The sequence below is a fragment of the Sus scrofa genome, chromosome 1 (genome assembly GCF_054392235.1).
Source record: "Sus scrofa isolate SSC_HxYL_T2T_F1_AM1 chromosome 1, Sscrofa_HxYL_maternal_Yorkshire_Landrace_v2.0, whole genome shotgun sequence".
Classification (NCBI taxonomy): domain Eukaryota; kingdom Metazoa; phylum Chordata; class Mammalia; order Artiodactyla; family Suidae; genus Sus; species Sus scrofa.
The window spans coordinates 124,874,488-124,887,500 of record NC_139383.1 but is presented as its reverse complement, the minus strand read 5'-3'; the positions used below and the strand labels follow the sequence as shown (position 1 = coordinate 124,887,500).

At 36.9% G+C, this 13,013-nt stretch overlaps 1 protein-coding gene across 3 annotated transcripts in view; it reads left to right on the top strand.

The window, feature by feature from the left end:
- The window catches only part of TEX9 (testis expressed 9), an 81,165-nt gene that overhangs the window by 45,199 nt on the left and 22,953 nt on the right, over nucleotides 1-13,013 (top strand). For 2 of the 3 annotated variants that reach the window (XM_013992952.3, NM_001244599.1), the window contains 1 exon segment: nucleotides 9,120-9,254. The exons of the other annotated variant lie outside the window; for it this stretch is intronic. In XM_013992952.3, the coding sequence (XP_013848406.1) occupies nucleotides 9,120-9,254 (135 nt within the window). 3 annotated transcript variants of the gene reach the window in all.

The following is a 13,013-nucleotide window of genomic DNA, read 5'->3' as shown; positions in this document are numbered from 1 at the left end:
TATTTTTATGTAAAAACTTTTGTTGGAGTATGGTTGCATTACAATGTTGTTAGTTTCAGGTACACAGCAAAGTGAATCAGTTATACATATACATGTATCCATTCCTTTTCAGATTCTTTCCCACATAGGTTATTATAGAATATTGAGTAGATTTCTCAGTGCTATACAGTAGATCCTTATAACTTATCAATCTTATATGCAGTAGTGTGTGTATTCAATCCCAACCTCCCAATTTATCCCTCCCCCCAGTATCTCCCCTTTGGTAACCGTAAGTTTGGTTTAGAAATCTCTGAGTCAGATTCTGTTTTGTGAATAAGTTCTTTTGTATCATTTTTATTAGATTCCATATTTTAGTGATCTAATATGCTATTTGTCTTTGTCTGACTTACTTTGCTCAGTATGATAATTTCTAGGTCCATCCATGTTGTACAAATGGCATTATTTCATTCTTTTTTATGGCTAAGTAATTTTCTATTGTATGTATGTACCACATCTTTTTTTATCCGGTCCTCTGTTGATGGATATTTAGGTTGCTTCCATGTCTTGGTTGTTGTAAATAGTGCTACAATGAATATTGGAGTGCATGTATCTTTTTGAATTATGGTTTTCTCCAGATATGTGCTCAGGCTCAGGAGTGGGATCAGATGGCAGTTCTTTTTTTTTTTTTTTTTTTTTTTTCTTTTTGTCTTTTCTAGGGCTGCACCCAGGCGTATGGAGGGGTCAAATTGGAGCTGCATCTGCTGGCCTATGCCACAGCCACAACAACGCGGGATCTGAGCCATGTCTGCAACCTACACCACAGCAACAGCAACACCAACACCAGATCCTTAACCCACTGAGCAAGGCAGGTATTGAACCTGCAACCTCATGGTTCATAGTCAGATTCATTAACCACTGCACCATGATGGAAACTCCAGCAGTTCTAATTTTAGTTTTTTGAGGAACCTCCATACTGTTCTCCATAGTGGCTGTACCAATTTATGTTCCCACCAGTAGTATGAAAGGGCTCCCTTTTCTCCACACCTTCTCCAGCATTTATTGTTTGTAGACTTTTTAATGACAGCCATTCCGATTAGTGTAGCTCATACCTCATTGTAGTTTTGACTTGCATTTCTCTAGTAATTAATGATGATTGTGAGCATCTTTTCATGAGTTTTTTTTTCAGTATTTTTAAATGTCATCCCAGAATATTTTTCTTTAAGCAGTCCATTAATTATATTTTAAAGAGATTAAGATATTTGCATTTCTTATATTCTTTCTTCTACAGATCTGTTTTTCCATATTTGTGCTTGAAAAAAGGACCCTTTCAATTTTTGTGGTGCCAGCTTGCTAGTCACTAATTCTCCGATTTTGTTTTTCTGAAAAAGACTGAATTTCTCCTTTCTTACAAAAACTTAATTTCAAAATGATTATAGATTCACAGAAAGTTGCAAAAATATAACAGAAGTCCTGTATACCCTTCATGCAGGTTCCCTCAATGGTAATGTCTAACATAATTATAGTACAGTATTAAAATCAGAAAACTGACATTGGTACAGTCCACAGACATTCATATTTCACCAGTTTTTTATAAACATGTGTATGTTCGAACCCTTTAATTTTTGAAAGGTATTTTTCACTAGGTATAGAATTATCAATTGACCATTTTCTTCTTTTTGTTTTCTTTTGTTATTTTAAAGTTGTCATCCCATTGTCTTCTATGTTGTGTATTTTCTAATTACAAGTCCACGGTAATTCTTTTCTTTCTACTTGTGTATGTAACGTGTCTTTTTTTTTCTCTGCTCTTAAGGCATTCTTTTTGTTACCAGTTTTCAGCAATTTCATAATGATGTGTTTTCTCAGTTTTGAGTGAGGAGTGTATTTATTTTGCTTAAAGTTTATTGAGCTTTTTGAATCTGTGGATTTATATTTTTCATCAAATTTGGAAAATCTTGGCCATTATTTCTTCAAATACTTTTTCTGTATTCTCTACCTCCCTCCTCCACCTGAAACTTCAGTCATACTTCTGTTAGGTTACTTGATATTATCGCAATGATAATAGTGATAATAGATTACCAATGAGCAGTTTTTAGCCTTTTTTCTTATATTCTTTATTTGGATATCTTCTATTGCTACATCTTCAATAGGTCATTAATCTTATAGTGTCTAATGTGCCCCTATTCCTAACCAGGGAAATGTTCATTTTGATAAGAGTATTCATCTATGAAGTTCTATTTGATTTTCCTTTATATCTTCAATTTATTTTCTTATATTAATGTTTCGATTTAAATACTTGTATATAATTAAAATAACTCTTTTGAAAACCTTATTAACTGGATCTATTATATTGCTCATTTATGGATTTTTTCCTAATGATTGTTTTTTTTTTCTCCTGAATATCAGTTACATCTTCTTGCTTCTTAGCTCGGTTAATGATTTCTCCCCAGATGCTAGATACTATGAATATTATATTGTTGAGCATTTGTGCTCAGTGTGCTTTTTGAAGACAGTGTTGGGTTTTGACAGGTAGTTATTTGCCAGTTTAATCCCTTTAAGGTCTATTTTTAAGTTTTGCTAGAGTGCATCTAGAGTAGCCTTCAGGAATAACTCAGCTGTATACCTGAGAATTCCCTTTCAGGATCTCTACCAGTGCCCCCAAATGATTACTGAGGACTGTCTATTGTGGCTGGTTAGAGCTCAGATATCTTCCTTCTTGTGTGAGCTATGGGAATTATTCTAGTTACAGCTCCCTAATTTTTCTTTGTCTGGCCTTATTGAGTTTCCCTGTATGTGGGTAGGGCCTAGTCCTCAGTGTATTCAAGGGATTTCCTAATATATTCCTGAAGCTCCTTCCTAATGCAATTCCTCTTTACTTGGACCTTCATACAAATTCCCAGATACCTCAGTCTCCTACTACTCATTCTGTCTCCTTAGCTCAGTGGGCCTCTGGACTCTGTATTTTCTCCTTCCTGCTCCCACAGTGTGGATATTACCTCTCAGCAGAATGCTGGGGTGATTATAGGATTCATTTGTTTTTGTTTCCTCAGGAATCACAATCCTAATGTTTTCTAGTATCTCTAGACAGTTATTGAACAAATTTCGATCCCTTTTTTCTAGTTGTTTATATTTCATTTTAAAATGTTAGATATTTATTATTTCTTCATGGCCAGAAGTCTTGATCTCTGTCTTCTCTCGTTTTTGGTTAAATTAAAATCAGTAGGTGTAGTCCACAAGTTTCTGTGGTCATGGTTCATGTCATATGAACTTTTTTTTTTCTCGTTTTTTTTTTTGTTTTTAGGGCTGTACCCACAGCATGTGGAGGTTCTCAGTCTAGGGGTCGAATCAGAGCTGTAGCTACTCGCCTATGCCACAGCCACAGCAACTCAGGTCCGAGCCACATCTGTGATCTACACCACAGCTCATGGCTATGCTGGATCCTTAACCCACTGAGTGAGGCCAGGGATCAAACCCATGTCCTTATGGATACTAGTTGGGTTTGTTAACTGCTGAGCCATGACGAGAACTCCCATATGAACTTTTTTTTTTTTTTTTTTTTTTTTTTTTTGTCTTTTTGCCATTTTCTTGGGCCGCTCTCACGGCACATGGAGGTTCCCAGGCTAGGGGTTGAATCGGAGCTGTAGCCACCAGCCTAGGCCAGAGCCACAGCAACGCTGGATCCGAGCCACGTCTGCAACCTACACCACAGCTCACGGCAACGCCAGATCGTTAACCCACTGAACAAGGGCAAGGATCGAACCCGCAACCTCATGGTTCCTAGTCGGGTTCATTAACCACTGTGCCACAACGGGAACTCCCATATGAACATTTTTATCATTAGTGATGCACCTTTAAAGGAAAGTCTGCTGTCTTATTATCTTGCTTCAGGTAGACTTTAACTTTGTAATTTCCTAAAGTTGCTTTGTTCTTTAATGCTTTCATAGTAAAGCTCCTCACCATCATTTTCTCACCTTTTTCAAGTCATTTTCTTATCTTGCAAAGAAAGCTTTTTTCATTTTTGACTATATGTATCTTGTAAAACTATCATATTAAAGCATATCTTTGTTAATACTGTATATCTATCATATAATAGTTGTATATTTTCATTTATATATGTTTTATTACATAGCTCTACCACTTCCCCTGTGTTCTTATTCCCTTCTTCCCCAGCTTAGCTTCCAGGATACACAATTTAATTATCCATTATATATATTCTTAATTTTCCTGCCAATGTAGTACATGGCAAAACCTGACCATAATTAAAATTAATTTCCTCACTTCTGCTTGCCTGTTTATGAGTGGTGAATTATGGCTGGACTAATATACACAGCCAATTAGATTGGGCCTAGTTTAATTTTATTTTCAAATATCAAATGTAACACCATTTTCCTCTCCTTTCTGAGAATTCGGTACCCTTTCCACTTTCCTGGGTAATTATTAAACAGTTGGTTTTTTTTCCTCAAGTTTCCATTACCTCTTCCAACCTTAACAATTCTCAGTTCATGACTTTTCTCCCTGTTTTACTAGAAACAATCAAAAGATAACTCTTCCTCATTCTGTCACTAAATCTGTCAACTTCTTGGCCTTTATACCCATGTACTCTGCTTTTCCCCTCATTACAGTGGATTACTACCTTTTCTATTTAAAGCTGATCTTCACTGTTCACTGAAACCCATACCATCTCTCTTTACTCTGAATCAAGGACTTTGGTCCTACGATTACTCTGTCTTTCTTTCTCTTAAAAAATTAGATTTATTCTGTCCATGGAATTACAGCATTAGCATAGAAATATGCCATAGAATCACATATATATTTATTTATATTTATTTTTTAAAACCTCCTTGGATCTCATATCTACCTCTGGCCCTGTATCATTGCTCTTCTTTATAACAAAGCTTCTTAAAATAGTTGTATATACTTAAAATAGTTGTTTCTCTATTCTTCATTTGCTCTTCTCTCTTGAAACTACAGCAGTTAGGCTTCCATCTCTACTCCGCCTCTGAAACTCTAATTAACAAGGTCACCAGGAATCCACATTGCCAGTTCTAGTCAGGTATTATTCCCCATTGTAATTTATATCTCAGCAATATTTGACACATTTGGTTTCTCCGTCCTTGAAACACTATAGATTTGGCTTCTGTAGTATCCCACTTAGGACTTTCTTCCTCATTTTCACGACCTTTCCATGTTGGAGGGCCCAAGCCTCAGTCCTTGCCTCTCTTCTCTGTCTGCAAACAGTTCTGAGAAGCCCTTATTCATTTCCATGGCTTTATATACTGTCCCCATGTTGACCACTCCCACATTTGTGTTTCTTACTCTGATCCTTCTTTGAGCTCCAGATTCTTAAATCTTGCTGCCCACTTGGAATTTCTACCTGGTGTGTTAAACATCCTATGTCCTAAAGGGAGCCCTTGCTTCCCTGCCCTCTGCAAACCTGCTTCACCTTTTCTCCTTTTCAGACATCAAGTTGTTCAGGCCAAAAATCCAGAAGTCATCTTGATCTTTCTCTTTCCCCATACCATCATCCAGTCTGTCAAGTCCTGCCAATTCTGTCATCAAAATACATGTAGTTCACTGCTTCTCAAAAATTGATTACTTCTACCCAAGTCCAAGCTACTGTGTTTCACTTGTACTATTCCAGTGACCTCCTCAATTGATACAGGAATACCAATATAACACTAAATAGCAATGCCACAGTAGCTAAAGTGCAGTTGACCCTTAAATAACTTGGGGGTTAAGAGTGCCAGCCCTCTGAACACTTGAAAATCCCCCTATGATTTATAGTTGGCCCTCTGTATCCCTAGTTCCTCCATAGTTGATATCCATGGTTCCACATCCACAGATAGAACCCACAGTGGATTGATTGTGTATTGTAGTATCTCCTATTGAAAAATTTTTGTGTGTAGGTAGGCCAAGGTAGTTTAATCCCATGTTTTTTAAGAGTGAACTGCAATCCTTAAAAAAAATTAGGTCAACACACACACACCTTACTAAAAACTCTGGAGTGAATACCATGTCATTCAGAATAAAATCCAAACTCCAGGCAGGGTTCAAATGGTCCACCTAAGCTCATCCTGTCTGTTTTTCCTATCTCAAGACTTCACATTGCCTGCGTCACCCAGATGAAGCCACATTGATCACCTCAGTCATCTTTGAATATATTAAATGAATTCCTGCCTCAGGGTCTTTGTCTTCATTGTTCTTCCTGTCTATAGTTCTTTCCTCCAGATCTTTACATCACGATTCATTCCCTGTTTTGAAGCTTTCCTCTAACCACTGTATCTTAAATAATTATGCTCTTCCCCTATTTCTCTGTCCACTTATCCTTTATTTTTCTTCATAGCCCTTATCACTGCCAGATATTACATATGAGTGGGTATGTATGTGTTTATCATCTGTCTCTCCCTCTAGACTGCAAGCTTTATGAGAGGAGAACTTCAGTTAATTATCGTGTGTCCATCATGTGAGTAGTACCTGGCACGGAGTAAGTGCTGGATAAATGTGTTGAATAATAAAACTTATTAGGTATATGTGTTATTACTCCCAATTTCATATGTGGAAACTGAATCTCCCATAGCTGGCAGGTTTTCTCACTCCAAGTATATGCTTTTTTGTACCTCAGCCACTTGTTTCCAGAGTCTTATCTGATCACTTATTTGTCCTCATCTGATTATTCCTCATCCCAATTGCTATGGCAGTTTGTGTTATCTTAAAGCATTTACTACGTTTGTCTTGTACTGTGGTTAGTGATGCGACCTCTTTATCACAGTCTCCAGTGCCTTATGAATGATTTAAAAATTATGAGAGAATCACAAATTATTCCATCTTAGGTCTCACAGCATTTGAATTGTTTTATATATATATTTATTTCTTTTTCTTTTCTAGGGCTGCACCCATGGCACATGGAGGTACCCAGGCTAGGGGTCTAATCGGAGCTGTAGCCACTGGCCTATACCAGAGCCACAGCATCGCGGAATCTGAGCCGTATCTGCAACCTGTACCACAGCTCACTGCAATGCCAGATCCTTAACCCACTGAACAAGGCCAGGCATCGAACCTGCAACCTCGTGGTTCCTAGTTGGATTCATTAACCACTGAGCCATGATGGGAACTCTGTATTTGAGTTTTAAAGTTAGATTTAATTTTCTTTAAGCTCTCCAGTGTTTTCTTTTAAAACCATTGTAGAATTCAGGACTTGAGTTTTTCATAAATTCTTTCCTAATGATGTAAACTTCTTAGTTTAGGGGATAATAATAGATTTACTTTAGGAGAGAGTGCTCATCCTAAAAATACTCAATAATGATACGATATTGGTATCTTGTCTACTCTTTGATAAAACTACTTGAGTATGATTGAAAACAGAAGTGTATTCAAGTTTTTTATAAGGTTATTCTTTTCTTTAGTGGATTTAACCCATAGAGGAAAACTTAATTTCCTTCTTTACTATTCTTATAACTATCTTTTTCTTTTTCACTTTTCCCAAGAAGTGGGGCAGAATTGATTCAGGGGTAGGGGGACATCAGGTGGTTTATGAAGGTTTTCATTTTTCTGTGAAGTAGGTTACAGAGTTACTGGCAAGAAAGAGAAGGGTAAAGAATCATTTCCATATTCTTAAGAGGCTGAAATGAGGCAGAAGAATTGTGGCCTTGGTAGCTAATGAGAATCTCTGCCTTTCCCATGTGAACAGGGAGAGAAATCAGGCTGCTCATAGTGTAGCTACCACCCACAAAGCTGTGAAGAAGGCTGGTGAGAGCAGATGGTATCCAGACACAGTTTGATTTGTTTAGAAACCTGCATGAAGAGCAGCATGTGTTTTATTTTGTTTTATTTTCCCCCTTAATTACTCAGAGCCAGGGAGATCAGTTTTCAAATAAAACATAGTGAGTGATACAGCCAGGAGAAAAAAAATTATAAAAGAAGAAAACAGGCAGCTGTATTTTAAACTGCATCATTTCAGTTCCACAATATTTATTGAGTATCCACTTTGTATAATGCTCTGTACTAGGCATTGAAAGGCATGCAAAGAAGTGTGAGTTTAGTATTACAAAAATTCTGTTCAACAAACCTGTCTTCAGTGCCTTTTATTTGCCGCTGAAGTGCTGGGAATATTGAAATTTAAATGGTTCGTATCATCAAGGAGCTTACACTATTGTGGGGTAAATGGATATTTTCAGTTCCACACAAGGAGGCAGTATGATGTATGTGAAGTCCTTACTCCAGTGTGGGAGGATAGTGAGGAAGATAGTGATGGAAGGCTTCTGGGAGAAGGTAAAGCCCTGGTATATAACCCTAGCTGAGTTTAACTGTCCTGGTGTTAACCAGGTAAAAATGAGAGGTAGGGAGGTATCAGGGCTGAAGCAAGAACATGAGCAAAGGGTCGGAGGCAAGAAACATCTTGGCTCTGGGGGAGAGAACTGAGCAGTTACTGCTCATATAGCTGAAGGTAAAATTTGTGGCAGAGGGTGAGATTATGGTCCCAGATTGTAATGTAGTTTGGAGTGTATGCTATATGTTCATGTTTCTTCCTGTGTGTCTTGTAGACCCTGCAACAGCATCTCTTAGACTGCAGAAATGCAGGTCTAAACCCACATCAAGATGTGGAAAATATCCATAAAATCTGTTTTTGTTTTTTTTTTTTTTTTTTTGCTCAGAATGGGGATTTTCCTATATGGCTAATGTAGAATGCTCTGTGTTTAGCAAATATTTTTAAATGTTATATTTCATTAGGTTTACACAAATGCAGTATTTTTGAGAGAATTTATGTCTTACATGGGTGTTTTGGGAGGTTCCCAAGAGAAGAACTATGGTTATAAAAAGCTGCTTATAAAATAACTGTAGGAGATTACAGCTTGGGGTCAATAAAGAGTCAGAAAATTCCAACAAAAAGTAATTTGAAATTAAATTTGTGACTATATCTTTAAGAATATATTTTCCTAAAACCAATTCAGAGAATTCCCTGAGATGACTCTCACTCAGTGTTGAGCCTCTGGCTCTGTGTGTGTGTGTGTGTGTGTGTGTGTGTGTGTGTGTGCGCGCGCGTATAAAATTTGGGAGAAAGCAAGGAATATTGAAATGGAAAATTTTGCAATATAATAGAGGGAACTTATGCTTGTAAGTGTTCTATGTATCTCCTTATTTTATAGGAATTAGAAAATAAAAGAAGACTGCAAAAACAGGCTGCCACAAGTCAAAGTGCCATGGAAGTTCGCTTGAATAGAGCTCTAGAAGAAGCAGAAAAGTATAAACTGGAGTTAAGTAAACTAAAGCAGAACAACAAGGTATGGAAAAACTGAATAGTTTGGTAGTGGTCACCTTTGGTAACTTTCTCTTTTATTCAAGAATCAAAGTAATAGTTTTTAAATTCTTGATGTCATGGTGAACATTTTTCTTTTCAGAAGAAGTATACTCATTAGCAATATGTACATTTTCAATAAATTAGGATTATATTTCTTAGACTATTGTCAAAACTGGGTGATAGCACAGCTCTTTGGAGGAGTCATTCATTTTTTTCAATCCAACAAATCCTTATCAGTTTTACAATATGTAATGTCAGGGGCTATTTTATAGGGTCATGGCTCTCAAACTTCAGCATGTATCAGAATGACCTGGAGGGCTTATTAAAATATAAATTCCTCAGTCCCAGACTTTATTAGTAGATCTAAGATGAGACCTTAGAATGTGAAGTTTTAAAGTTCCCAGGTGATGCTGATGCTACTGATTCATTTTCTTTTTCTTTTCCATTTCTTTTATTTTTTTCCAAAGTATAGTTATTTACAATGTCATGTTAGTTTCAGGTGTACATTACAGTGATTAAGTTTTATGCATATATACCAGATTCTTTACCCTTATAGATTTCTACAAAATATGGAGTCTAGTTCCCTGTGCTATACAATAGGTCCTTGTTGGTTACGTATTTTATATAGAATAGTGTGTATATGTTAGCTCAATCTTCTAATTTATCCCTAACCTACTTTCCCCTATGAAAATATGTGTGTGCACGCGCGCATGTGTGTGTATGTCTGTCTGTTTTTGTGCCAGTACCATACTGCTTTGTTGACTGTAGCTTTTAGTATAGCCTGAAGTCAGGGAACCTGATTATTCCAGCTCTGTTTTTCTTCTCAGTATTGCTTTGGCTATTCAGGGTCCTTTGTGTTTCCTTCCACACAAATTTAAAAAATGTTTTCTTCTAGTTCTGTGAAAAATGCCATTGGTTATATGATAGGGATTGCATTGAATCTGTAGATTGCTTCCGGTGGTATGGTCATTTTGACAATATTGATTCTTTCAACCTAAGAAAATAGTATGTTTCCATCTGTTTGTGTCATCTTCAATTTCTTCCATTGGCATGTTACAGTTTTTGGAATACAGGTCTTTTGCCTCCTCATGTAGGTGTTTGTTTTTTTGTTTTGTTTTGTTTTTCTTTTCCAGAGCACCTGTGGCATATGGAAGTTCCCAGGCTAGAGGTTGAATTGGAGCTGTAGCCACTGTCCTACACCACAGCCACAGCAATGTGGATCCCAGCCACAACTGTGACCTTCACCACAGCTCATGGCAACACCGGATCCTTAACCTATTGAACGAGGCCACGGATCGAACCCTCATCCTCATGGGTACTAGTTGAGTTCATTAACCGCTGAGCCACAATGGGAACTGCAGCTAGGTTTATTCCTAGGTATTTTATTTTTTTTTGACGTGATGATAAATGGGATGGTTTCCTTAATTTCTCTTTCTGATCTTTCATTGTTAGTGTATAGGAATGTAACAGCTTTCTGTGTGTTAATTTTTTATCCTGCTGCCATACCAAATTAATTGATGAGCTATAGTAGTTTTCTGATAGTGTCTTTATGATTTTCTATGTATGGTATCATCTGGAAACAGTGCCAGTTTGATGACTTCTTTTCCAATTTGGATTCCATGTATTTCTTTTTCTTCTCTGATTGCCATGGCTAGGACTTCCAAAACTATGTTGAATAAAAGTGGCAAAAGTGGACATCCTTGTCTAGTTTCTGATGTCAGAGGAAATACTTGGAGTTTTTCACCATTGAGTATGATGTTAGATGTAGGTTTGCAATATTTGCCCTTTATTACGTTATGTTTCCTCTATGCCCACATGCTGGAGAGTTTTTAATCATAAATGTGTGTTGAATTTTGTCAGAGGCTTTTTCCGCATCTATTGAGATGATCAATGTTTTTTTTTATTATTCAATTTATTAATGTGTATCATACTGATTAATTTACAGATATTAAAAAAATCCCTGTATCTCTGGGATAAATCCCACTTAATCATGGTGTGTGATCCTTATAACATTATTGAATTCAGTTCACTACTATTTTGTTGAAGATTTTTGCATCTATGTTCATCAGTGATATTGGCCTGTAATTTTCTCCTTTTTGTTGTATCTTTGTCAGTTTTGGTATCAGGGTGATGGTGGCCTCATGGAATGAGTTTAGAAACATCCCTTCCTCTATAATTTTTTATAATAGTTTTGGAAAGCTAAAGATTTTTTTTTTTATTTTCCCACTGTAGAGCAAGGGGATCAGGTTATCCTTACATGTATACATTACAATTACATTTTTTCCCCACCCTTTGTTCTGTTGCAACATGAGTGTCTGGACATAGTTCTCAATGCTATTCAGCAGGATCTCCTTGTAAATCTATTCTAAGCTATGTCTGATAAGCCCAAGCTCCCAATCCCTCCTACTCCCTCCCCCTCCCATCAGGCAGCCACAAGACTGTTCTCCAAGTGTATGATTTTCTTTTCTGAGGAGATGTTCATTTGTGCTGGATATTAGATTCCAGTTATAAGTGATATCATATGGTATTTGTCTTTGTCTTTCTGGCTCATTTCGCTCAGTATGAGATTCTCTAGTTCCATCCATGTTGCTGCAAATGGCATTATTTTGTTCTTTTTTTGGCTGAGTCGTATTCCATTGTGTATATATACTACATCTTCCGAATCCAATCATCTGTCGATGGACATTGGGTTGTTCCCATGTCCTGGCTATTGTGAATAGTGCTGCAATGAACATGTGGGTGCATGTGTCTCTTTTAAGTAGAGTTTTGTCTGGATATATGCCCAGGAGTGGGATTGCAGGGTCATATGGAAGTTCTATGTATAGATTTCTAAGGTATCTCCAAACTGTTCTCCATAGTGGCTGTACCAGTTTACGTTCCCAGCAGCAGTGCAGGAGGGTTCCCTTTTCTCCACACCCCCTCCAGCACTTGTTATTTGTGGATTTATTAATGATGGCCATTCTGACTGGTGTGAGGTGGTATCTCACGGTAGTTTTGATTTGCATTTCTCTTATAATCAACGATGTTGAGCATTTTTTCATGTGTTTGCTGGCCATCTGTATACCTTCTTTGGAGAAATGTCTATTCAGGTCTTTTGCCCATTTTTCCATTGCTTTATTGGCTTTTTTGCTGTTGAGTTGTCTAAGTTGTTTGTATATTTTAGAGATTAAGCCCTTGTCGGTTGCATCGTTTGAAACTATTTTCTCCTATTCAGTAAGTTGTCTTTTTGGTTTCTTTTTGGTTTCCTTTGCTGTGCGAAAGCTTTTCAGTTTGATGAGGTCCCATGGGTTTATTTTTGCTCTAATTTCTATTGCTTTGGGAGACTGACCTGAGAAAATATTCATGATGTTGATGTCAGAGAGTGTTTTGCCTATGTTTTCTTCTAGGAGTTTGATGGTGTCCTGTCATATATTGAAGTCTTTCAGCCATTTGGAGTTTATTTTTGTGCATGGTGTGAGGGTGTGTTCTAGTTTCATTGCTTTGCATGCAGCTGTCCAGGTTTCCCAGCAATGCTTGCTGAATAGACTTAGAAAGCTAAAGATGTTAACTCTTTTCTAAATATTTGATAGAATTTGCTGTGAAACCATCTGGTCCTGGATTTTTGTTTGTTGGGATTTTTTAAATCACCGACTGAATTTTAGTATAGTCGATTTTTGAACAACTGATTTGTTCATATTTTCTATTTCTTCCTGGTAAAGTATTGGAAAATTGCACCTTTCTAATAATTTTCCATTTGTTCTTG